The sequence below is a fragment of the Geotrypetes seraphini genome, chromosome 1 (assembly GCF_902459505.1).
Source record: "Geotrypetes seraphini chromosome 1, aGeoSer1.1, whole genome shotgun sequence".
NCBI classification, from domain to species: domain Eukaryota; kingdom Metazoa; phylum Chordata; class Amphibia; order Gymnophiona; family Dermophiidae; genus Geotrypetes; species Geotrypetes seraphini.
In genome coordinates, this window is record NC_047084.1 from 34438259 (window position 1) to 34465103 (window position 26845).

A 26845-nucleotide genomic window follows, 5' to 3' on the forward strand; every position below is an offset into this window, starting at 1 on the left:
CCCATAACATGCCTCCAATACACTCCCTTGATCTCTGGAAGCACCGCAGCTAAGAAGCCTAACTAGACATTCAGAAAGTTTTGAAAATCAGCACTTGGACATTTTGGCGAGAAAAATGTCCAAGTGCAGAGTTATTTCATTTTTTGGGACATCTTAGTTTTTTTGACAATGAGCCCACCAAATGACCTATCTAATCTGCCCAATTATTCAAGCACAAGTTGCCAGGACAGATTCCATCTATGGAAGCTTTACCACTTGTAGGATATCACTCCTTATGAAAGCCAGTTTTTGCTTTCTCCTTTAATGATTCTCTATAATCTTAAATAAGCATAAACAAATCTTAAACTGAACATTTAAGGAAAGGGAAACAAAGACTTGGAGGGGCATTTTCAATAGGACATCTAAGTCCGACTTTGGACATTTTGAGAAAAACATCCAAAAATCAGGTGGTAAAAATGTCCATTTTTGAACCCTCATGATATCAATCTTTTTTTTTTCCCCCCGAAAATGGCCCAGCTAGACATCTAATTTTTTTTGCCATTATTAAAAAAAAAAAAAAAAAAGGTCCAAATTAAAAACGTCTAAAACAAGCCATTTGCATGTAATAGGGGCCAGCATTTTTAATAAACTGACTATACAGACATGCAAGTAGAGCAGTGGGGCATCCTAGGTGGAACTGCTGTAAACTTCACATACCTGTCAGCTACTCCAAAAGCCCTTATGCTTGCAGGTATCAGCTATATGGCATTACAATGGGTTTTTGGTGGGCTGACACATTCCATCACAAGTGTACTAGTTAGGGTGAAATATGGGCCTGGGTCCATTTCTCTGCAGTCCACTGCACTGCCCAGCAGGCTTTTCCAGAGACCTGCTTGAAGCTCTACTAGGACTGGCCATATTATCTGCAGCTGTCATAGAGACAGATATGTACTATTTCATGCAGATATTTGGGATGTGGGAGGGGTTCAGTGTCCACTGGGCGAGTGTGTGGGGGCCATATTTTCATCCCTACAGTGGTCATCTGGTCAGTTTGGGTACATTTTTGGCCCTTATTCATTTTTAAAGTAGGTATAGTCCAAAACATCCAACACCCCCCCTTAAGATTTAGAAGCACTGGAGACAAAACAGCCAGAAAGACGTCTAAAAAGTCTGTATCGAAAATGCCCACTTGGGACGTTTAGACTAATAAGACATCCAAGTGCCGGTTTATACCATGTTTTGGATGTCTATTGGTAGCTTATATATCAACATGCAATCTGGTCAGACTAATAGTATGATGATTAAATAATTTACAAAATTACAAAATAAAAAGGACAGACTGACTAGTCTATTCAAGTATGAACTTTCAAATGACAACAGTGATCTACATCAGATGAATTTATTGAAGCATGAGCTTTTGAGAGCATTAAATCTTGAAAAGCTCATGCCTCAAGTTGGTTAGTCTAAGGCCAGCCTCTTTACCATTTTTGTCACTACATACTATCAAATACAGTTTCAAGTAAAGACCATATGAACACTGTGTATTCAGACCTATAGAAACATTGTGTTTGGGCAACAATTAGGTCATATTAAAAAGGCAAAATCTACAAATATTAAGGCAGTTTAATACAGTACAGCACTTATTTAAAGAAATCCTTTTCACCTCCTTTTAACCTAAGCTAACAAGGTCAACTTAAGCTAACAAATTCTCCTTGAAAGTAGAGAAAGTGAAAATTAGAATATTTTGTGAATCCTATTTGCTGCTTCTATTTGACCTTTGGAATGAGCAGATCCATTTATAGAGCCACCATGGAATTCAAATGATTTGAAGGCAAATGCATGTGCACAGGCAACAAAAACCATCAAGGTGACAAGTGTTGTGATGAACTTTCTTCCCCCGTTCTTGTAGGTTTGAGTGTTGTAAGCTTCTGAGGGAAATGCTGTGGGCTCTTTCGAAGATTGTCGTCCATCTGCAAAAACCAAAATAGAAACTAATTCCTATAGCAAACAGAACACGTTTCTATTATTCATTGTAAGGTACTGAGTTGCAAAGACGAATGATTTGTATAGTTTGATACACCACTGACATACTAGTTATCTCCATATCCTTAACCTACTACAAATCACCCTTACAATGTACTTCTTTCAGCTGAAGGAAAGGGTACAAGAAGTGCACTGTGGTCAATATTTAAAATAGAGCTGTACCAAATATTTGTATTCAAGTCAATTTGGTCCCGAATAGTGATTAAAATTTGAATATGAATAATCTGGGGCAATACTATGCTAAATCCTACTGAAATAAAAAATTTGATCTGTGATTTCATGTTGCTTCTTTTATTATTTGTTATGTTAAGGCTTAATGCCCATTATTCATATTCAGTATTCATATCCAGTTGAATAACATTTTTCATTATTCTACTACTTATTATTTTTACAGCACTGCTAGATGTACACAGCAATATATATTAAAACGTACAAGAGACAGTCCCTGCTCAGTATAGCTACAATCTAATCAAATAGACAAACAGGACAAGTAGGAGTTAGGGAGCTTCTCAAACATGGGTACAAGCGAATGGGAGTTAGGAGTTAAAAGCAACCTCAAAAAAGTGGGCTTTTAGCCTGGATTTGAATGCTGCCAGGGTCAGAGTTTGACGTACTGACTCAGACAGTCTGTTCCAGGCATATAGTACAGCAAGAGAGAAGGAACATAGTCTGAAGTTGGCAGTAGAGGAGAAGGGTATAGATAAGAGAGACTTGACCAATGAATGGAGTTCCCGAGGAAGAGTATAGGGAGAGACTGAAACATCAGTATCTCTCATCTCATCAGAATCTCAGTATCTCTCACCTCTCCCTATACTCCTCCCCAGGAACTCTGTTAATTGGGTGAGATATTGAGGAGCTACACAGTGAATGCACTTGTAAATAAATAAGAGGAACTTGAACTGTATGTGGAAATGGAAAGGGAGCCAATGAAGTGACTTGAGAGGGGTGATGTGAGCATTGCGACTCTGGCAGAATATAAGTTGTGCAGTAGAATTTTGAATGGATTGAAGGGGAGATGGTTATGTGGAAGATCTGTGAGAAACAAGTTGCAGTAGTTTAGGTGTGAGAGTGTATGAGAGAAGTCAAAGACGACCCCAAAGTTGCGAGCTGATAAAATAGGGAGGATGAGAGCATTATTTACCGAGATAGAGAATGGGGGTAAGAAGAGATAGGCTTAGGTGGAATGATAAGTAGTTCAGTTTTAAGTGCAGAGGGACATCCAAACAGCAATGTTGGACAGACAGGCTGAGACTCAGGCCTGGAATCCTGTAGAGATTTCTGGTGTAGAGAGGTAGATCTGGTCAGCATAGAGGTGATATTGAAAACCATGGGAGGAGATCAGAGCACCAAGGGAATGAGTATAGATGAATAAAAGAGGTCCCAGGACAGAACCTTGGGGTACCTTAACAGATAGAGGGGGATAGCACTGGAGGAGGATCCAAGCACTGCATACACTAAGGATGCAATGTGAGAGATAAGAAGTGAACCAAAAAAAGAACAGAGCCCTGAAATCCAAGTAAAGACAGCATATCAAGGAGAAGGTGGTGGTCTGCAGTGGATAGATGGAGAAGGATGAGGATATAATAGAGGCCTTTGGATCTGGCCAGGAACCGGTCCCTGGAGACTTAACAAGAGCAGTTGCTGTAGAATGCAGGGGGTGAAAGCCTAATTGAGAATGGGTCAAGAATAGCTAGGGATGACAGAAAGTCAAGGTGATGGCAGTGAAGAGCTTAGATAAGAAGAGGAGGAGGGAGATGGGCAATAGCTGGAAAGGCAGGCAGGATCCAGTGAAGTTTTCTTCAGGTGTGGTGTAATTACTGCATGTTTGAAGGCATCAGGGACAGTTGCAATGGAAAGTGATAGATTGAGGATGTGACAGATGGAAGGGATGACAGCGGGAGAGATAGTGCTGAGTATATTGGTGGGAATTGGATCAGAGGAGCAGGTAGTGAGTTTGGAGGAAAAAAAATGCGTTTCCCTCTTCAGTGATTTCAGGAAAGGAAGAAAAAGCAGTAGGGGGCCGAAGGAGGGTTCACAGAGTAGGATGGAAGAGGGAAAGGTGGAAGTTGCTTGGTTGAGAACTCAAGGTTAATCTTGTGAACCTTGTCATAGAAGTACTCAGCCATAGTCTAGGGGGAAGTGATGGAGAATTTGGAGGTGAGGGCACTTTGAGTAGAGAGTTCAGTGTTGCAAGAGATGGCGAGGGTTGGAGTTGAAACAGTTAGTCAAATTGGTGTAGTGGTCTTGTTTGGCAAGTAAAAGACTTGGAAGGAGGTCAGGAGAAATTTGAAATGTATGAAGTCAGCTTGAGTGTGGGCTTTAAGCCAAAGACATTCAGCAGACCTGGTACAGGAACATACTGTAAGTAGCGAATTTAGAGGTCAGCCATGGCTAGGGTTTGGCGTACCTACAGAACGTGGAATGGAGGGAGCAATTGTATCTAGAAGAGATGAGAGAATGGTATTATAGGAGGAGACAGCCTCATTGACAGAATTGTGTGGTATAGTGGTTGAGAGTGGAGAATGATGCGAGGACAAATTTTTCCTCATAAGTGTTTGAGGCTTGTGCAGTTAAGGCAGAGCTTACAGGAATGTGACAGGGGCAGGGACAGGGACAAAACTTGCGGGGACAAGGAAATCGAGTACCTGCCTGGACGGGGACATAATGGTCAGAGAGGAGAAGAACTGCAGTGGAGAAATTTGTGATGGAGCAACTGCAGAAGACGACAAGATGAAAACAGTGGCCAATCTGGTGCATAGGGGTGGTGGAACACAGCTGAAGATTGAATGAGGATGTTAAGGCTAGAAGCATCAAAATCGGAAAGGTAATTAGTGTAAATGTTAAAATCACCAAGAATGAGGGAAGGAGATGAAAGTTTAAGAAAGAAGGAAAGCCAGGAGTCATAGTCAGTGTGAAAAGAAGAAAGGAATTTATCAGAGGGTTAGTAAGGATAAATTAGGTTTTTACTTGCTAATTTTCTTTCTGTTAGCTTGTAGACTGGTATAGTCCTTATGCATGGGTAATATGCCTCACTACTACCAGCAGGTGGAGACTGAGATCAAACTTGTATATCAGTATAGCATGCCCCTCTTGCTACTCCAGTTTGCCGAACAGTCAAGCAGAACCTAGGAAATTTCTCAACTGAAAAACAGTAAATGGCACTCCAAACAGGAGTGTAAGAAAACAACAAACATCTTTAAACAACTGTTGGAACATGTATAGAACTTGATCCTGGAAATAAAACCAGCTAAGCTAGCAGAGCCATTGCTGCTGTTCTTAATTCTCCCTGGCCCTAGAAAAATATTAGAACCGGCAGAAAAATTCAAAATCTGCTCGTGAGCAAAAATCCACAAACACCGCACAAAAATAGACAGGGTGGGGGACTATACCAGTCTACAAACTAACAGAAAGAAAATTACCAGGTAAGAACCTAATTTCTCCTATATCGCTTGGTAGACTGGTATAGTCCTTACGAATGGGACGTACCAAAGCAGTACCCATCAAGGGGGACCCCAGAAGGACTGACACCAGAACACGTTCGCCAAATACTGTGTCCCGAAGCACCTGAACATCCACACGGTAGTGTCTGACAAAGGAATGCAGAGAAGACCAAACTGCAGCCTTGCAAATATCCACTGGAGGCACTAGAGAAGACTCAGCCCAAGAAGCTGCCTGACCCCTAGTGAAATGAGCCTTGAGAAAGTCAGGAACAGGCTTCTTCTTCAACAGACAAGCAGAAGCAATAGTCTCCTTGATCCAGCGCGCAATAGTAGCCTTAGAAGCGCCATCCCCCTTATGAGGGCCCGCTAGAAGGACAAAGAGATGATCTAATTTCCTGATCTCCTGGGTTCTCTGCAAGGACCCCACTGACATTCAACTTACGCAGCTGTCTCTGCTCAGAAGAGCCTTCCCAACAACCCAACACCGGGAGGACTACAGATTGATTGACATGAAAAGGAGAAACCACTTTGGCAGAAAGGAAGGAACAGGCTTCAAGACAACCCGCTCCCTAGGAAACTCCAAGAAGGGAGCCCTACAAGAGAAAGCCTGCAGCTCAGAAACACGTCTAGCTGAAGTAATGGCCACCAAGAAGACCGCCTTAAGAGTAAGGTCCTTCAAAGAGCAGTCGCCCAACGGTTCAAAAGGAGGGCGCACCAGAACGGACAGAACCAGATTCAGATCCCAAGATGGAAAAGAGGGTCGTATGGGAGGCTTGAGCAACTTGGCCGCCCACAAGAAGCGAATCACATCAGGAATGGCAGTCAAACGCTGACCTTTCAAGAACCCCCGAAAGAATGACAAGGCCACAAGCTGAACCCAGAGAGAAGACAAAGCCAGTCCCCATCCAGGCCATCCTGCAAGAACTCTATGATGTCAGGCAGGGAAGCGTGAAAAGAGACCACTCCTTGTGCATCACACCTCTCATCAAATAGACGCCAAACCCTCACATAAGCCCGAGAGGTGGAAAGCCTCCGGGACCCCAGGAGGGTTGAGGTCACTATATCTGAATACCTCTTCTTACCTAGGTGACCCCTTTCAAGAGCCAAGCCATAAGACAAAAGGGACCCGGATCGAACATTGAAATGGGATCCTGAGTTAGAAGATCATCCAGGAGAGGCAGAGAAAGAGAATACACCACAAGATGCCTCACCAGATCTGCGTACCACCAAAGTGCTCCTGGTGCCCCTGATGATTGACTTGGCCACCATCGTGGCATTGTCCGACATAACCCTGACTGACTTGCCCATCAGAAAGGACTGGAAGGATAGTAACGCCAGATGAATGGCTCTGGTCTCCAAAACAGTGATCGACCAAGAAGCCCCCTCCGTGTACCAGGTGCCCTGAGCTGAGTGACCTAGACACTGAGCCACCCAACCGAGAAGACTGGCATCCGTGAGCAGCACCGTCCACTGGGGCTGATCCAGACTCACCCCTTGTACAGGATGGGGGGTCTGAAGCCATCAGCGAAGACTGCCCTGAGCAAAGCCCAGAAGCGGACCAGGGTGATCCAGACTGCCTCTGAGGCGACCTCCGAAGAAGAGCATACTGAAGAGGACACATGTGGGCCCGTGACCATCTCACTACATCGAGGGAGGCCACCATCGACCCCAAGACTTGGAGGAAATCCTGCTGCCGAGGACACCAGGACGCCATAAGCTGGCAAATTTGAGATTGCAATTTGCTCACCCAGGACTCCGGAAGGAAGACCTTCCCCAAGGAGGTGTCGAACAGGACCCCAAGATATTACAGGTGCTGAGATGGAGACAATCAGCTCTTTGCAAGATTGACTACCCATCCCAGCGACTGCAGAAACTCCACCACCCGAGCCATGACACAAGTGCTCTTCTGGAACGACTTGGCTCGAATCAACCAGTCGTCCAGATAAAGAGGAACAAGAATGCCCTTTGTGCAACGCTGCCATGACAACCACCATCACCTTGGTGAACGTCTGTGGAGCTGTGGCCAAATCAAAGGGAAGTGCCCCAAGATCGCAAAGCGCAGGAACAAAATGTGAGGTTATTAAATTTGCGGATGACACCAAACTATATTGCAAGGTCAATAACATGGAGGACTGCAAAGATCTCCAAAAAGATCTGACAACACTGGAAAAATGGGCCAAAAAGTGGCAAATGAGTTTCAACATAGGGAAATGCAAGGTCATGCATATAGGGGAAAAAAACCCGATGTTCACTTACAAAATGGGGGGATCAGCGCTAGGGGTGAGCGACCTTGAAAGAGACCTGGGAGTGATGGTAGACACAACATTGAAGGCGTCGGCGCAGTGTGCCACGGCCTCAAGGAAAGCAAACAGAATGTTGGGTATCATTAAGAAGGGTATCACGACCAGGACAAAGGAAGTCATCCTGCCACTGTATCGTGCTATGGTGCGCCCGCACCTGGAGTACTGTGTTCAGTTCTGGTCGCCGTACCTCAAGAAGGACATGGAGGTACTTGAGAGGGTCCAGAGAAGAGCAACTAAGCTAATAAAGGGCATGGAGGACCTCTCATATACTGACAGACTGAAAAAGCTAGGGCTTTTCTCCCTGGAAAAGCGGAGACTTAGAGGAGACGTGATAGAAACCATCAAGATCATGAAGGGCATAGAAAAAATAGACAGGGACAGATTTTTCAAATTAAGGGGATCAATAAGTACAAGGGGGCACTCAGAGAAATTGAAAGGGGAGAGGTTTAGAACAAATGCCAGGAAGTTCTTTTTCACACAGAGGGTGGTGGATACTTGGAACGCGCTACCAGAGGATGTGATAAACAGAAGCATGCTACAGGGGTTCAAAGAAGCTTTGGATAGGTACTTGGAAGACAAAGGGATTGAGGGGTACAGATAAGAGTAAAGGTAGATTATAGGGATGGGATTAGAGGTAAGTTACAAAATTAATCAGGGACCACTGTTCAGGCACTAGGCCTGATGGGCCGCCATGGGAGCGGACCGCTGAGCAAGATGGACCTCTGGTCTGACTCAGCGGGGGCAACTTCTTATGTTCTTATGGGAGGCCTGAATAGGAATGTGTATGTAGGCCTTGGTCAGATCGAGAGAGGAACAGAAACTCCCCCAGCTGAACCGCCAGAATCACAGACCGCAGTTTCCATGCGGAAGGAAGGCACGTGAAGAGCCCTGTTGACCCCTTCAAACCCAGGATGGGTCAAAAGGTCCCTTCTTTCTTTGGCACCATAAAGTAAATCGAGTACCAACCTGTGCCCCACTCCAGCGGGGGAACTGGAACCACTGCGTAAAGATCCAACAATCTTTGAAGGGTCTGGCGAAAGGCCTGCTGCTTCCACGCCACCTGCAAGGGAGAAGCGAGAAAACGGTCTGACAAGGACTGGGCAAACTCCAGGGCTTAGCCGTCCTGGATCACTTCCAGAATCCACTGATCAGACGTGATGTCTGCCCACTATGGATAAAAGACTCTCAACCGGGCGCCCACCGGAATCAAGACGGGCACCGGCAAGGAGTCATTGTGCAGGACGGGCAGCAGGGAAAGACGGCAGGGCACTACCTGCACCCTGGCGGGCCCCACGAAAGGACTGCATGCGTTGGAAGAACCTGCTTCTTGAGAGCCCAGGAGACTGAAAAAGAAGCAGCACCTCGACTGGAGCGGAAATCACACCCACGCCCAGCACCGCCTTGAGCCAGTGACCTAGGCCTATCCTCAGGCAAACGAGGCACTTTAGAATCAGTGAGAGTCTGAACCAACTTGCCCAGATCCTTACCAAACAAGAAAGATCCTTTAAAAGGAAACTTCGTCAACTGAGCTTTGGACGCTGAATCCGCCGATAAAGCGCAAAGGCACAAGGTATGGCGTGCTGCCATTCCTATGGCCAGAGACTTGGCAGAAGCTTGCAAGAGGTCATACATGGCATCCGAGAGACAAGAAGCACCCAATTCAATTTTGGAAACTGCTTGCCTTAGCAAGTCCCAATTCTCTGATTTATCATCAAGTACATGCTGGGCCCAACGAAAATACGCCCGAGCCACCAGCCCGCCACACATTGCCACCTGGACCAACAGAGCTGTCACATCAAAACTCTGTTTAAGGAGGGACTCCAACTTATACTCCCTCCAGGTCCTTCAAGGCCGCACCGCCCTCAACAGGCAAGGTGTGCCGCTTAGAGATGGCCAAAACCACCGCATCCACTACAGGTAACTTCAGAGTATCCCTATCCCCTTCTGGAATGGGATACAGGCGGGCCATGGAGTGCGCAATGTGAAAAGGGGCTTCTGGCACCTGCCACTGTGCGAGCATGATGTCCCAAATATCCTGATGCATAGGAAAAGAGTGGGAAGTAGAGTGAATTCCCTTAAGCAAGGGGTCCACCGTACACGAGAGCTCCGACATGGGGTCTGCAAAGTGCAAAACCGAGACCTGAAGGATTAACTCATGGAGCTCTTCCCGCTGAAAAATGCACACCACAGATGTATCTTCGCCAGCTGGGGGGTGCTCGAACCCCTCGCCGGTGGAATCCGGCCCCCAAGAGGATCCTGGAATTCTCCCCAAGAGTCCAGGTCCTCATCAATCACCTCGTGCTCCTCTGGGGAAAAAACCTCATCCCAAGAGACCCTTTGGTGTATGGATAAGAGAGAAGTAGAGGGAGGATTGGTGCCGCACTGGGGAAGACATCGAGAGTAGCCCCCCCTCGAGACCCCCAGAGTGGACACAGAACCTCCTGCCATCAGCACATAAGCTTTACAAAGTGCTAACATAAATTCAGGAGAAAAGACCCCTGGGAGCCCCAAGGGACTCCCTGCCCCAGCAGGGGACCCTGACATACCTTGCCCCTGTATTTCTAGAACAGGGGAAGGTCACCTGAGGTAACTGAAATGAATGAGGTTCCTGCCAAAAATGGACCTGAAACCGCCAAAATCAGAGCTCCTGTGGCCTGTCTTGCCTGAAAAGCCTGGGACTTTCCTGACGCTGAGGCCGAGGAACCGACAGACGCGAAAAGGGAATCCCCAGCGGAACTGGTGGTAAGGGAATCCTGTGCTCCCTGACCGTCGGCGGCTGGGGAACCCCCCACGTGGTCATCGGGGGAAGCCCGGGCTTCCCCATGATCCAAAGCCGAACCACGAGGCACATGCAACGGGGTGCCCTGGCTGCCGGCATCCGCTGCCGACGAGGCTTCCTCACCGCTTCAGCCTGCACAATGCTTGCACAGGCTGGCCACGAGTACCTCGTGCCTGGAGCACTTTTTCCCTTTAAAAGAGCTCATTGTGCTGAAAACCGCCCCAGCTGTAAAGAAAATGTTGGTTAGTTGAGAAAAAACACAAAAAAAGGCAGTTATAAAGGGAAAAGAGCACACCTCAGGATTTTTTTGTTATTTCTTTTTACTTAGTCAGAACAGACTCCACGGCTCTCAAAGCTGGAGTGCTGACCAACCAGAGGGCCAAGCCGCTTGGTGAGGTCCATTACAAAAATATGGGGAGGTGGAGGAAGGTGGGGGGATGGACCCAGCATGAGACCCGCCGGGATTAACACCCCCCGAGGTCGGACGGATCCCCAAACAGAACCCGCCCAAGCTCTATCCAGCACAAAAAGGGGAACCAGGAGTCCACAAAACAAAGTTCCAACAGTGCTAAGAGGGGAGCTGAAAAGCTTTACCACCTGCTAGAGGAGACTGAGGAAAACTGGAGTAGCAAGAGGGGCATGCTATACTGATATACAAGTTTGATCTCAGTCTCCACCTGCTGGTAGCAGTGAGGCAAATTACCCATTAGTAAGGACTATACCACTCTACCAAGCGATACAGAAATGACTGCTACTCAGAGAGATAGTGGAGCAAATAGACAGATGGAATGGACTTTGAATGAAGAGAAGCAATGAGACTGAAATGGAAGAAGGGTTTGAAATCTACAAGAGGGTGAGAGTAACAGCCCAACACCACCTTCATGACCAACTGGGCAAGGTGTATGGGAGAAAATTTAACCCCCATGACACAGGGCAGCAGCTGAAGTAGAGTTTTCAGGGCAGAGCCAAGTCTCAGTTAGTGATGGAGAGTTTGAGAGAAAAAGAGGTTGTAGATATAAGCAAGCTTATTGGAGACAGAGTGGGCATTCCACAGGGCACATAAAAAAGGCAGAGAAGAGAGAAACAGATTGGCAACACTTTGGTGTGACCTGCATGAGTAGAGTAAGAATTGATTAGGAGGACAAGAATTGGGATTGATATCCCTGGCAAAAAAAAGGAGCAAGAGATTACAGACAAGAGTAGCAGTGGTATGAGGACTGAATAGTACATCTCTAGTTTAAAATGATTTTTTTTTTCTGGTTAAACAGATAAGTCACCTTTTTAAATTTCCCAGGCCAAAAAAAGGATTAATTTTGTTTCAGATTATTTGATGTCTGCCTAAATTAAACCACATAAATAGCAGGTCTAAGTTACCTGAAAAAGATATCCAGTTATCTTTAAAAAAAACTAAATTGAAGTTATGTCAATATAACCACTTATGTCTGAATATCTGGCTAAAATTAATCAAATTCTTATCCAGTTCTATTAGACTTCCATTGCTGGTATCATGGTTTTTCTTGTAGCGGTCCAGACTGTGCCATGTCTGAGTTTGCTTGACTGATGTTTCAGCAATCTTGCTATGGCTTTTTTCACAAGATGGCTGAAAGGTTGGTCAAAAATTCAGTCATTAGACCACCTGAAGAACTGCAAGAACCATATGACTCTTAGGGAGAGGAGGAGATAGTGGATGCTGTGGATAGACAGACTGGATGCATTTGGCCTTTAATGTCATCATATTTCTATGTTTCTATATAATCCAGTTAATTTTAACTAGACAAGGCAACCTGGAATACTGGCCTCATAACTGACATAATCTTCCTTCAACTATCTTCTTCAGTACCACTACTAGGTTTATGAAGTAGCCCTCCTTTCACACCATTTCTTCTACAATAATGTAGAATTTCAAGTTTGTTTCTGCTCATAACACAGAAAAACCTCCATCTACACGACCCTGTCTCCCAAGCTCTAGCATCGGCTTGCTGGCTGCCCGTAGCCAAATGTTGTGTCTTCAAGCGCCTGATGCTAGCATTCAAATCCTTGCAGGACATGGCACCGAACTACGTGATGACTAAGTTTCCTCTATACATGCTGAACAGGTCTCTCCGTTCCTAGGATGAAATACGTCTCCAAACGCCCCCTGGCTGTGCCCTTCAACTGAAAACTACCAAATGATGTTCCTACTCCAATTTCATACCAAGCCATTGGAATCAACTGCCCCCACAGATTAGATCCCTTGAAGGACTCCTCAAATTTAGGAAAGCAATAAAAACATACTTGTTTACCTAATTCCCCCGCCCATGACCAATAAATGTATATTGATACAAGATCCTCAGTAAGTGTTGCATTAGGATAAAAACTTGTATTGAAAAATCTTACACTGTAACTATGACAGATTTAACCTATAAACTGTATATTATGGATATTGGTATTAGATCCCTAGCATGTGTCGAGTTAGGATAAAATTTTGTACCAAAAAAAAACTTGTACTGTAACTATAGCAAATTTTAACCTGTTAACTGTATTGTGTATGTTGACCTGTAACCCGTCCTGGAATCTTTGGGGAGGATGGGATAGAAAGCAAATTAAATAAATTAAAAAACAAAAAAACTTTTTAGTGATTAAATCTTGTTAACAGAGTAACAAAAGTAAAAACCCATACAATATGTAGAACATATATATAATTTTTTTAACATTTGGCTTCTACTGACTAGTTCTGCCCAATTCAGGGTAAAAATTTGGATTCAATTTGCTTTTCCCGCCCACATCAGGAATTTTTTCAAATGTCCTAGCAGGTTTATTTTGAAGCCTTTTCACCCACCCCATCCCTCTCCAACTCCTATACCAGCACTGTGGTGTAAACAAACAAAAAAGAAAGACTTTTCCTCTCGCTGTTAAGTCCTAGCTCATGCTCATTGTCTAACACCAGCTCTGGCAGGATACACATTTCAAATCTGACATATTGTAATCGCAAAACAGAAAATAAAATTATTTTTTCTACCTTTTGTTGTCTGGTCATTTTATTACTCAAATCATATTGATCCAAGGTTCTGGTTTCTGTTTGTCTTTTGTTAACTTGCACGCCATTGTCTTCTGCCTATTTGACGCTTTCTTCTTTTTCCATGCCACCATCCTTCTTCCATCTCTGTACTTTCCCTTCCACTGCCATATCCAACATTTCTGTTTCTTTCCCACTGTCTACCATCTCTCTCTCCCTGCCTTGTGCTCTGGGTCAAACCTCCCTATTCCCCTCCATGCAGCATCTCTCCCTTCCATTATCATGTGCAACACTTCTTTCTCTCTCCCCATGCACTATCTTTCCCTGCCCTCCATCCTATGTCTAACCTTTTTCCCTCTTTCTCCATGCATGTCTCCCTCCCTCCACCATATATACAGGATTTCTCCCTCTCACCCCTTTCCACCTCTTTGTTGCATCACCCCCTTCCTTTCCTCCACCACTTCCAACAATTTTTCCTCTCTCCTCTCATGTGTAGCAGCTCTCCATCCATCCCTCCCTCCTATCCCCCTGAACAGCATCTCCCCCCCACCATGAGATCTGACACACCTCTGGGCCTCCTAAAGCAGCAGTGGCGGTGGTGGAGCAACAGAGGCAGCACTCTGAACAGGCTGCTCGTGGCCTGCCCCACCAGGGCTACCCTCTGCTGTGTCATCAGGGAGCTTATGTGAGGGAGAGCAAAAGCCATACAATCTATGAAGATGCCACATGCAATTGGATGTAAAAAGGAACCAACAGCAGTTTTATCAGGCATTCTCAAAGCAAAGCATTTTCTAATTGGAGTCGTTGGTCTGTTGTATTGGAGGAAGCATACTACAAACCTGGATACATGTATGAAACATAACTAACAATTACTTTGGCAATGACATCAGGGAAGTTTACACAAGTGGAGACATCTCATTCCCCTGTCCTTCCTCAGCCTCATGCATACTATCAGTTCTTCACTTTTCTGAAGGTCAGTTTCTGAATACACATAAGAGATCTCCTTTCAAGTTGAAGTCATTAGTGAGGTCATTTGGCTAGTGTCTGGTCAAAAATGCTAACTGATCAATGACATATTAGTCTTTAAAAGTGCAAACAGAAAAATGCAGAAGTAGATATATATTTTTGCATAAATCCACCACTGCCCATTGCATACTGAAAAAATAATTTGTACTTCTGCACTCAATGAATGATTTCAATATTTCAGTAAAACCCCTTATTTTACATCCATTTATCTGGCAGACAAACTGTGAATGTATAAGCAATTGATAGATCTGAGTTTTTAGGGGGGAAAATTTTTTATATTATCGGTTAACCATACATTGCATCACAAGAATGAGAGAAGAAAGCAAAGATAACCTTTTCAATTAAGTTGGATTCCTTATTTACAAGCTGTGTGAGTTTCTGCAGATTTGCATCTACTGTATCCTGCCCCGCTGGAGAGAAGCCTAAACAGACCAAGATAGAAAAATAAAGAGAAAGTAAAGAAATTTAGAAAAAGTTTTAGTAATTATGTATAAAGCCCTGGATGGACAGAAAGAAAACATAGTTTTCACCATAAGATTTAAAGAAAATCCCCAACACTTTCCCCCTCTTTTACGAACGCATAACGCGGGTTTTAGCGGCAGTAACTGCTCCGATGCTCACAGAATTCCTATGAGCATCAGAGCATTTACCGCTGCTAAAACTTGTGCTATGCATTCATAAAAGAGGGGGGTTTATAAAGAAAATGATTAATATTCTGCAAGCAACAGAATAGAAACTGTACATGCAGTCTAGCTTGCAACAAACCTTGGAATGAATCAAGTCATATGAATTTCCTGTAAACTGCTCCTTGGAGTATTTTAAATTAGAGACCTTAAAGAAGCTATTGTATAAAGCATTATTAAATCTCCAGAAGTTTTACTTTTGAGGTATTTTTTTAACCAAGTTACACAGACATCTAAAATCTGCCTGGGACACATCAATGAACTGTCAAAAAGCATCCGACTATGACTATTTGGATCAATTTATCAGAAATCAGAAATAAACTTTCCATAGAAACATAGAAATAGACAGCAGATAAGGGCCCACGGCCCATCTAGTCTGCCCACCTTAATGTCCCTCCCCTACCTTTGCCCTGTGAAGAGATCCCATGTGCCGATCCCATTTGGCCTTAAAATCAGGTACGCTGCTGGCCTCAATCACCTGTAGTGGAAGACTATTCCAGCGATCAACCACTCTTTCAGTGAAAAAGAATTTCCTGGTGTCACCTCGTAGTTTCCCGCCCCTGATTTTCAACGGATGCCCTCTTGTTGTCGTGGGACCCTTGAAAAAGAAGATATCTTCCTCCGCCTCGATGCGGCCCGTAAGATACTTGAACGTCTCGATCATGTCCCCCCTCTCTCTGCGCTCCTCGAGCGAGTATAGCTGTAATTTGTCAAGCCGTTTTTCGTATGGTAGATCCTTGAGTCCCGAGACCATCCGGGTGGCCATTCTTTGCACCGACTCCAGTCTCAGCACATCCTTGCGATAATGCGGCCTCCAGAATTGCACACAGTATTCCAGGCGGGGCCTCACCATGGATCTATACAATGGCATAATGACTTCCGCCTTACGACTGACGAAACCCCTTCGTATGCAGCCCATGATTTGTCTTGCCTTGGACGAAGCCTGCTCCACTTGATTGGCAGACTTCATGTCCTCACTGACGATTACCCCCAAGTCTCGTTCTGCTACCGTTTTTGCTAGGATCTCGCCATTAAGGGTATAAGACTTGCATAGATTCTGGCTGCCCAGGTGCATAACTTTGCATTTTTTGGCATTGAAGTTGAGTTGCCATGTCCTAGACCATCGCTCCAGTAGGAGTAGGTCGTGCATCATGTTGTCGGGCACTGAATCTTCGTCTGTTGTGCATTTGCCCACTACATTACTCAGTTTGGCGTCATCGGCGAATAATGTTATTTTACCTCGAAGCCCTTCTGCCAAGTCTCTTATAAAGATGTTGAATAGGATTGGGCCCAAGACTGAGCCCTGTGGTACTCCACTAATCACCTCCGTCATTTCGGAGGGGGTGCCGTTCACCACCACCCTTTGGAGCCTACCTCCAAGCCAGCTCCCAACCCATTTCGTCAATGTGTTACCTAATCCTATAGAACTCATCTTGCTCAGTAACCTGCGGTGTGGTACGCTATCGAATGCTTTGCTAAAGTCCAGGTACACGATGTCCAGGGACTCCCCAATATCCAGCTTCCACGTTACCCAGTCAAAGAAGCTGATCAGGTTGGATTGGCAGGATCTCCCCTTAGTAAATCCATGTTGTCGGGGATCCCGTAGATTCTCTTCATCCAGGATCTTATCTAATTGGTGTTTGATTAGAGTTTCCATTAGTTTGCTCACTATCGATGTTAGACTCACTGGTCTGTAGTTTGCTGTCTCCATCTTTGAGCCTTTCTTGTGGAGTGGAATGACGTTAGCCGTCCTCCAGTCCAACGGGACGCTGCCTGTACTAAGGGAGAGGTTGAAGAGCGCGGACAGTGGCTCCGCCAAGACATCACTCAGCTCCCTAAGCACCCTGGGGTGCAGGTTGTCTGGCCCCATTGCTTTGTTAACCTTGAGCTTTGTCAGCTCACTGTAGACACTGCTGGGCGTAAACTCAAAGTTACTAAACGGGTCAACTGAGCCAACCCTTGTCTGTAGCTGAGGGCCGAGCCCTGGCGCTTCTCGGGTGAAGACTGAGCAGAAGTATTCATTTAATAGTTGGGCTTTTTCCGAATCCTTTTCCACATAGTCTCCGTCTGGTTTCCTAAGACGTACAATCCCGCCTGAGTTTTTTCTTCTATCACTGATATACCTGAAGAAGGATTTATCTCCCTTCTGGATGTTCTTTGCTAGAGACTCCTCCATGAGGAATTTAGCCTCCCTGACTGCTGTTTTGACGGCTTTTGATTTGGCTAGGTAGTCTGCTCTAGAGTCCTGCTTCCCTGATTGTTTGTAAGAGATGAATGCTTTTTTCTTCTCCTTGATCAGGTCTGAGATCTCCGCAGTAAACCACTGTGGCTTATTGTTCCTTCGCCGTTTACTTACTGATTTTACATAGCGGTTTGTTGCTTCTTGTATGGTTGCTTTCAAAGTCGACCACATGTCTTCCACATTATCGGTTTCTTCTTGGCTTTGTAGCGCCTGGTGAACGAAGTCTCCCATTTCTTTGAAATTTGTGTCCTTGAATTTGAGGACTTTGGTTAGTGTAGTAGATTTAGTGAAACCTTTCCTGATATTGAACCATACCATGTTGTGGTCACTGGAGGCCAATGTGTTGCCCACCGAGACCTCTGTGACACTTTCTCCATTGGTAAGTATCAGGTCCAGTATTGCCTGATCCCTTGTCGGTTCCAACACCAGTTGCCTGAGGCTTGCTCCTTTCATAGAGTTTAATAGCCTCCTGCTGCTGCCGGAAGCAGAGGTAAGTGTAACCCAATCCACATCAGGCATGTTGAAGTCACCTAGCAATACTGTGTCCCCACGCAAGGTGATATTTTCTATATCTTCGATTATTTCCATATCCAGGTCATCCTGTTGTCTTGGGGGTCTGTAAATTACGCCAAGATACAAGCATTTGTCCTTCCCTCTGGCCAAATTAACCCAAAGGGATTCCCCAGTATACTGGACATCTGAGATTCTCGTGACCTTAATGTCATCTTTAGTATATAATGCTACACCCCCTCCCTTCCTACCCTCTCTGTCCCGGCGAAGCAAGTTGTAACCCGGTATGACCATGTCCCACCCGTGGGAGTCTGTGAGCCAGGTTTCGGATATCGCCACCACATCCAGGTCGGCATTCCTTATTTCTGTTTCCAATTCCAGGATCTTGTTTCCTAAACTGTGTGCGTTGACGTACATAGCCCTCCATGTTATATTTTTGTTATGTCTCAGTGGGGATATTCCTGTTTGAGCTATTTGAACACCTTTAGCATTGTTTGTGTTATTTGTGCTTTCCTGAGGCTCAGAACCACAATGTGTACTCCCCATATACCCAGAACTACAGTGTGTACTCCCCCTAGACCCGGAATTACAATGTGACCCATAAATATGATGTGACCCTACTCCCGACTCAAAAGTGTGTGCACTCACCCCTGACCCAGAATTTCGGTGTCTACTTTCCTCAGCCTCATAAATGTATTGGCATTTTAGTTCGCCTGGTATGTTGTTTGTGCCTGTACCCTCCCCCGACTTACCTAGTTTAAAGCCCTGTGGAGTAGGCGGGCTAGGCGGTGTCCAAGGACATTTCCATGGTATTTTTCAATTTCCTTAAAGATCATTTACTACCACAAGCCAAATAACAAATTTCCCTTAGGCAGGAAACAGCTCACTGCAGTTTATGACATGTAACTCATTTACTACATATTTCTCTATACTGTTAACCGAAAAAAAACTACACCAAAATGAATGCTGTCATATCTTCCATAGAACTTGGCTGATTCTTATGAAATTTAGTGTGACATGTCCAGAATGAAGTTGATGCAAAATGTTGTAAATATTTCCCACTACACCACAACACCACTTTGTGAAAATGAATTGTGAACTGAATAAAAACACGTTTGCAGAGTGGATTCTCAAGTGTAAAAATGAATTAAAGTGTCTTGTCTCTGTTGAGGAAGATAAGCTCACAACTGATTGGTATCTGGTATGGCCCCTAAAAACTGGAGACACTGAGAAGGTTGAAGTTGAGACTTTGGAAAGTTGACTTCAAATTCAAGTTGCTGAAGAAAATCTATAGTCAGTTTGATTGCCAAGCAAACTGCCTGAGGAGATGTGGCTTTTATTAGCCTAATTGTCTAGATAGGGAAACACTTTGAGATCATAAGTATGGAGAGTTGCTGCTACGACCACTAGGCATTTTGTGAATACTCTTGGAGAGGAAGCTAGGCCAAAAGGCAGAACTTTGTATTGGTAATACTAATGAGCTATCTGCAAGAGGAGAAATTTCCTGTGGTCTGGATGGATGAAAATGTGTGTGTAAGCCTCTTTGAGGTCTAGAAAGCATAGCCATTCGCTTTGATCTAGAAGAGGATATAATGTCACAAGGGATAACATACAGAACTTCCCTGACTAGGTATTTGTTGAGATTTTGGAGGTCAAGAATTGGACATAGACCTCCTGTCTTCTTCGGAATTAGAAAGTACCCAGAGAAGAACCCCTGATTTTTCTGAATAGGGGGGAACTACCTCTATGGCATTGAGTTGGAGTAAAGTGTCTATTTCCTGAAGAAGAAGGGACGTCTGCTGAGATATAAGAGAGAACTCTCTTGGAGGATGGTTTGGAAGAATGGATTCAAAATGAAGAGAGTAACCTTCGTTTATGACTTTTAAGACCCATGTATCTTTGGTAATGAGAGTCCAACTTGGGTAAAATGATTGGAGACAACCTCCGAGAGGAAGAGGCTGTAAAGGTGTAATATGGACTATGCTCCCTAGAAGCAGGTCAAAAAGACTGAGCTGACTTCTGAGTAGTGGATGGTTGCTGATTCCAAGATTTCTGCTGTCTCTGTCTCTTCTGAGGTGGTGGTTTAGCCGAAGAAGAGGAGACAGGATACCTTCTCTTATAAATGTAAGAAGATGACTTCTGAGTAGGCTTAGCAGATTGAGACTTCTTAGTTTTGTTAAGAGTATTATAACTCTACTCATGCTGGGTAAGCTTCTGTGTGGCAATTTCGATTTTCTCTCCAAAAAGCTCTTCCCCCACACATGGTATGTTGGCCAATCGGTCTTGAAGATTTATATCCATATTGGAGACCCATAGCCCGGCAAGTCTCCTCATAGCTATGACCATGGCCGAAGCTCTGGATGGAAGCTCGAATGCATCAAAAGCAATATGCGCCATATACTTCCTGGTTTGCAGCACAGCATGAGTGAAATGTTTAAATTCAGGAAGATGGGCAGGTGGAATGTATTGCTCAAATACTGCTAGCTTTTTCATTAACTGTTTGAAATAAAAAGACATGAAGAAATTGTAATTCAATACTCTATTGGATAACATTGAATTTTGATATAGGCAAAGGCTTCATGACCTGGAGGAGCTGTGACGTAGACTCTGGAACTAGAAGACTTTTTGAGGGTGGATTCTACCAGCAACGACTGATGTTGGAGTTGTGGTTTATCAAATCCTGGATATAAAATAATCCTATAGAGGGAATCCAACTTTCTAGAGCTTCCCAATTTTTCAGAAGAGACTCTTGCAAAAGATTGTGAAGTGGTAATTTTAAGAGCTCTTTGGGAGGTTCATCAAAAACTAACACCTCCAGAAGTTCAGCTCTGGGTTCAATGGCTGCTACTAATTTTACAGGAAGCTCATTACTCAGCTGCCTTATATATATAATAAAAGAGAGCCAGCTCTGAGGGTATTCCATAGGACTCAGGAACTGATAAAGTAGCCCATATTCAGAGTCACTGTGATTAGAAAGTAAATCAGAATCTTGATCGAAGTTTGGAGAGTCTCTATGATGATGTTACCGACCTGATGATGCTGAAGATGGAGATCGTCGGTACCAAGATGAACAAGATAACATATGTTTCGAGGTAGAATAAATTAGAAGAAGGTCGATATGAACGTCAATGTTTAGATAAGAACATAAGAATAGCCTTTACTGGTCAGACCAATGGTCCATTATGCCCAGTAGCCTGTTTTCATGTTGGCCAATCCAAGTCACTAGAACCAAGTAACAACATTCCATGCTACTGATCCAGGGCATGCAGTGGCTTCCCCCATGTCTTTCTCAATAACAGACTATGGACTTTTCCTCCAGGAAATTGTTCAAACCTTTCTTAAAACCAACTATGCTATCCGTTCTTACCATAATCTCTGGCAATGCATTCCAGAGCTTAACTATTCTGAGTGAAAAAATATTTCCTCCTATTGGTTTTAAAAGTATTTCCCTGTAACTTCATTGAGTGTCCCCTAGTTTTTGTAAATTTTGACAGAGTAAAAAAAAATTGATCTACTTGTACCCTTCTACTCTACTCAGGATTTTGTAGATTTCAATAATATCTCCCCTCATTTCTCGAGATAAAATTCTTGGTGAGGTCGCACCATGGAGCAATACAGAGGCATTATAACATTCTTAGTCTTGTAAACTATCCCTTTTTAAAATAATTCTTACATCTTGTTTACTTTTTAGGCCGCCGCTACACATTGGACGGAAGGTTTCATTTTATTGTCTACAATGACATCCAGATCCTTTTCTTGTGCGCTAACCCCCAAGGTGAGCCCTAACTTCTGATAACTGATTTGGGATATTCTTCCCAACGCACATCACTTTGAATTATCTACATTAAATTTCATTTGTCACTTGGACACCCAGTCTTCTAATTTCCTAAAGTTTGCCTGCAATTTTTCACAATCTGCATGTGCTGAAGAACATCAATGCCTCAATGAAGACCTCCGATGTTTTGACATAGAACCTTGAAGTCTCAGTGGAGAATGGTGTTTCAAAGAAAGACGTCGGTGCTTCGATGGAGATTGATGCTCCAATTAAGATGATCATCGGTGCTGGGATCAAGAGCATCGATATCTTGTGGAAGTAGGACACTCCAAGGACGAGCGTCGATGTGAAGCAAAGCGAGCTTAGGAGCAGACTCTGAAGCGATACCTTCTGGCCTGTGAGAGCTATGCTCGGGCTGGGTCGGTACCAATCAGGTCATTGTAGACGCTTGCATGGAGATTAGTTTGAACATGTCTCCAATTTCTTTGCACAGGAAGTCATCGACCCGGGATCGAAGATCCTGCACCAATACCTGAGACTGAGCTGGTATCAGTGGTGTGGCAGGGTGTCAAAGGGTGGGAGACCTCGAAGAGGATGCACACCCAATAGGAAACACAGTCTGCACAGAAGATTGTTGTCGTCCAGGTTTGGCCTGCATCAAGGGACTCGATGCTGAAGAGGCCTGTGATGCTGGCTGGGAAGTGGTTGGCTTCTTAGCAGGCTTTACTAAGGTAGGGATGTCCAATGCTAATGTTGATGTAGGCACTGGTGGTGCTAAGGATTGAGATTTTTCTTCCATGACGATACCAAAAAATTTCTCCTGCTAAAGATGCCAGGCCTTTAGGGAACGTTTTTGGAGAGTATAACAATGAATGCAGGAGTCTTCTCAATGCTCCGGCCTTAAACAATGGATACACCAGCTCTGCGGGTCGGTGATGGAAATATGGCACTGACATCGACAGTATTTTTTAAACTTGCTTGGTGTCTTAGACAGACAGGAAAATATGAGTGGCAAAGCCAAACTCAATTTTTATTGGAGGAAAGAAAAAACTACCGAAACAAACAAAAAGTAAGATCCCAGGCCTCGAACGAGGAGTGAGGTAAAAACAGAATAACTAATATAAATTTTTAAAAAAAAACTTTTAGAAGGATTACGAAGACAAGAGAAAAAATAAAGAAAAGTAATTGTGAAACAAAACTCACAGTAGAATGTGCTGAGGTACTGCAAGTCCTCAATGGGCAGGATAGTACTCACGCATGCATGGTGTGGGCAGACTGAATGCTTTTAAGCTCTTAAAGTGCCAGTGCACTTTTCACTGTCTATCCCGGGCAGCTCTTAAAGTGCCAGTGCACTTTCACTGTCTGTACCGGGCTCCGTGGATGATATCACCCACCTGTGAGAATATACTGCCTGCATGTCCTAGGATAAAGAACATTTTTGCAAATGAAATATCTGGAATGCCTCAAACTGGCACAAACAAAAACAAGGTCTTTATAAAGACAGGTCTAGTACCATTCAATACATTTCAAATTCAACTAAGACTAGAATAGTAGTCTCATTTAGATATTCACACAAAAAAATCCCAGCTCAAAAATATTTCCTGCCATGGAATGCTTCACAGCAAAAATTTAGGACATCTGATGCAAATATTTAATATTTCTGCATCAGTCCTCATCAGGCATAAGTGGCCACATTCAGTGACCAACTGGTAGAACTGTGGTGCAGAACTTACACCCTGAATAGAGAAACTTTAACCAGAACTACGGCAGAACGAGACTTAGGAGTAATCATCAGTGCTGATATGAAAGCTGCCACTCAAGTGGAGAAGGCTTCATCTAAAGCGCGGCAGATGATAGGTTGTATCAGGAGAAGCTTCGTCAGCAGGAAGCCTGAAGTCATGATGCCATTGTACAGAGCCATGGTGAGACCTCATCTGGAATACTGTGTGCAATTTTGGAGGCCACATTACTGTAAAGATGTGCTCAGAGTTGAATCGTTTCAGTGGATGGCCACCAGGATGGTCTCGGGGCTAAAGGGTCTCCCGTACGAGGAAAGACTGAGCAAGTTGCAGCTCTACTCTCTCGAGGAGCTTAGGGAGAGGGGAGACATGATTGAGACATTTAAGTACATCACGGGACGGGTTGAGGTGGAAGATGATATCTTTCTCCTGAAGGGACCCTCGACCACAAGAGGTCATCCGCTCAAACTCAGGGGAGGGAAGTTTCGTGGAGACGCCAGGAAGTACTTCTTCACGGAGTGATTGAGCATTGGAACAAGCTTCCAATGCAGGTGATAGAGGCACACAGCGTCCCAGACTTCAAGAATAAATGGGATACCTATGAAGGATCACTACGAGGGTCAGCCAAAGGATAGGATCACTAGGGTATAGACTTGAAAGAGCGGGTCAGTAGAATGGCATTATTACTATTCTACTTGAAGGGGACATTAGACTTAAAAGGGAGGGTCGATGGTGTGTGCAGCCCTTATCTGCCGTCATCTTTCTATGTTTCTATGAACTGTTCTTTCTGCTGTTATTAATTTGCATTTAACATAATGCAGCTTCATTTGTACAGTGGCATACTAAGGAGGGGGTAGGAAGGGAAGACTGCCCCGGGCACTGCCTTCGTGGGGAGTGCCATCGCCTCTCTGCCCTCCCCCCCCCCCCGCATAACTCTTTAAATGTTTGCTGGTGTGAGCTGCATATTCCACTTGCTGCTCGCGATGGCCTTTGCTCCCTTATGACATCCCTTTCTGGTTGGGGGACCAGGACATGACGTTAGAAGGGAGCCGAGGCTGGCGCAAACAGTTGGTGGAAGATGCTGCTTGTGTCGTCGAATATTTAAAGAGGCAAAGAAGAGTAGGGAGAGTGGGGGGCAGCGATACCGGCCACCACCGCTCGAGGCGCTTCCTTCCCTCGCTACACCACTGTTGTGAGGTAACTTTCCTTCAGTAAAATTGCCAGTTACCTATATTGCTGGTGTTCTGATGTTTTCTGATCTGTTTTGAGGTTGTAGGATTTAGTTTGAGTGAAACTGATTCAATTCAGTTTCACAAACGAGGAGAAAATGAACTGGCTTTATTGGTTCTACACCATGTCCTCTCTAAACTGTTTAGTCATGGAGAGGAACAGCTTGCACAACAGATGTTCAGGACTTTCAGGTACTGAGTTAATAATGTACAATGGTGGCCAGTCTAGCCCTGTATAAACTGGGTAAGGGCTAGTTATAAATAAATAAACCATATATGAATATAAACAGAGATTTGAAGGACAAAAATGGGGGGTCTCGGTTTAAATTCGGGTCCTCAAGTCTGCACGCGCCCCTGCTCTCTACCCAGATCTGTTGCAGGCGTTCTGCAGGCCTGCCTTAAGTCCTGGTGGTCCAGCAGTGAGCCGGGACAGGAGTGATCCTTCCCCAGCCAACTGTTAACCACCCCGCTTCCTGGATCCATTGCAGGCCTCCTGCAGACCTGCCTTAAACATTGGTGGTCCAGCAATGAGCCGGGAAAGGAGTGATCCCTCCCGCGTCCTCTCCCAGACAACTGTTAACCAACCCACTACAACATACCTTTTGAACCCAGGTGGTCTAGCAGTGGAGTGGGGCAAGAATGATTTTTCTTCACTCCTGCCCCATATGGAGCCTCAATCAGAATTGGCTGCGCAAGTTCCCAGGGCCTTCTCAAGAGACTGAGAACTTGCACAGCCATTTCTGATCACAGCTTCTCATGGGGCTGGAGTGAAGAAAAATCACTCTTGCCCCTCTTCACTGCTAGACCACCTGGGTTCAAAAGGTATGTTGTAGAGGGGTCTGGGAGGCAGAAGGGAAGTGGGGTGGTTAATAGCTGGCCAGGACAGGACATGGGAAGGATAACACCTGTCCAGGCTCACTGCTGGACCACCAGGGCTTAAGGCAGGCCTGCAGTGGGTATCAGAGACTAGATGCAGAGCTCGGCAGGAAAGGAAGGAGGGAGGGAGGAAAGGAGGGCTGGGTGTATGGCAGGGCAATTGAATATAAACCCCCCCCGTTTATATTCGAGTGAACCTTTTTTTTCCTTCTTGGGGGTGGGTGGGTGGAGAAAGATTACCTCAGTTTATATTCGAGTATATATGGTATATCAGAACTTCTTCTGCAGGAAACTACTCATACAAATCTGAATATATTTCATCCTTTTATACAATCAAATTCATGTTACTGTCAAAATAAAAGGCTAGAAGTTTTGGAATGCTGGAGTTGAGGGTTTATTATCTAACATACAGACACTGTATGAAATCTTTAACCAATGTACAGTACCTGTGATATTGTGTGTAAAATAACCTCCAAGGATGTCATCACAGAAGCGACACAAATTGGAAAGCTGTTTCAAGTGCTCTTGCAACTGGACCTTGGGGAAATGCACTTTATAAAGTGGAGCAAGAAATCCAAATACAAAGGCATCCAGGGTTGTAGGTCTGGAAGTAAGGGATAGAAGAAAGATGTCAAACAATAACGAAAAATATTTGGCAGCTCGTACCAACCATTGGTGAGGATGCACTTGCCCAAGGCAAAGTTACTCACCCATAGCAGATGTTCTCTGAGGACAGCAGGACATAGATTCCCACATATGGATGACGTCACTGATGGAAACTTGCATAGTGCCTTCCCTTTCATCCGATTCATGTGGAAACCAGAATTGGATGAAAAAGTATAGAGAATGCAACTCCCAGGGATGTGGGTGTGATGTGGTAATCTATGTCTTGCTGTCCTCGGAGAACATCTGCTATAGGCATGTAACTTTACTTTCTCCAAGGACAAGCAGGACAGAGAGATTATCATATATGGGAATCCCTAGCTACCAGGCTCACCAAAAAAAAACCAAAGGTAAAAAATGACTTGAAACAGGCAAAGCCAATAAGAAACTAATTAAACAAAACAAAAATATAAACTTTTTTAGTGAAAGGTGCAGCCTGAAACAGAACAGAATGGGCCTACGAGGGTGGTGTTGGATTTTAGACTCCAAATAAATTCTGCAGAATTGTTTGACTGAATTGGCTGTCATGTCAGGGATCCTACTTAAGGCAGCAACAAGATCTC

The 26845-nt window shown here is 44.5% G+C and overlaps 1 protein-coding gene across 1 annotated transcript in view; it reads right to left on the minus strand.

Annotated features, from left to right (window-relative positions):
* Nucleotides 1-1492: 1492 nt before the first annotated feature.
* Nucleotides 1493-26845, minus strand: part of MTX3 (metaxin 3) — a 102898-nt gene continuing 77545 nt past the window's right edge. Inside the window, exons 7-9 of the mRNA XM_033929205.1 lie at nucleotides 26066-26223; nucleotides 14899-14987; nucleotides 1493-1949 (exon numbers count right to left, since the gene is read on the minus strand). Of these exons, the coding sequence (XP_033785096.1) occupies nucleotides 1842-1949; nucleotides 14899-14987; nucleotides 26066-26223 (355 nt within the window). The 3' untranslated portion in view covers nucleotides 1493-1841. The remainder of the gene's footprint in view (nucleotides 1950-14898; nucleotides 14988-26065; nucleotides 26224-26845) is intronic.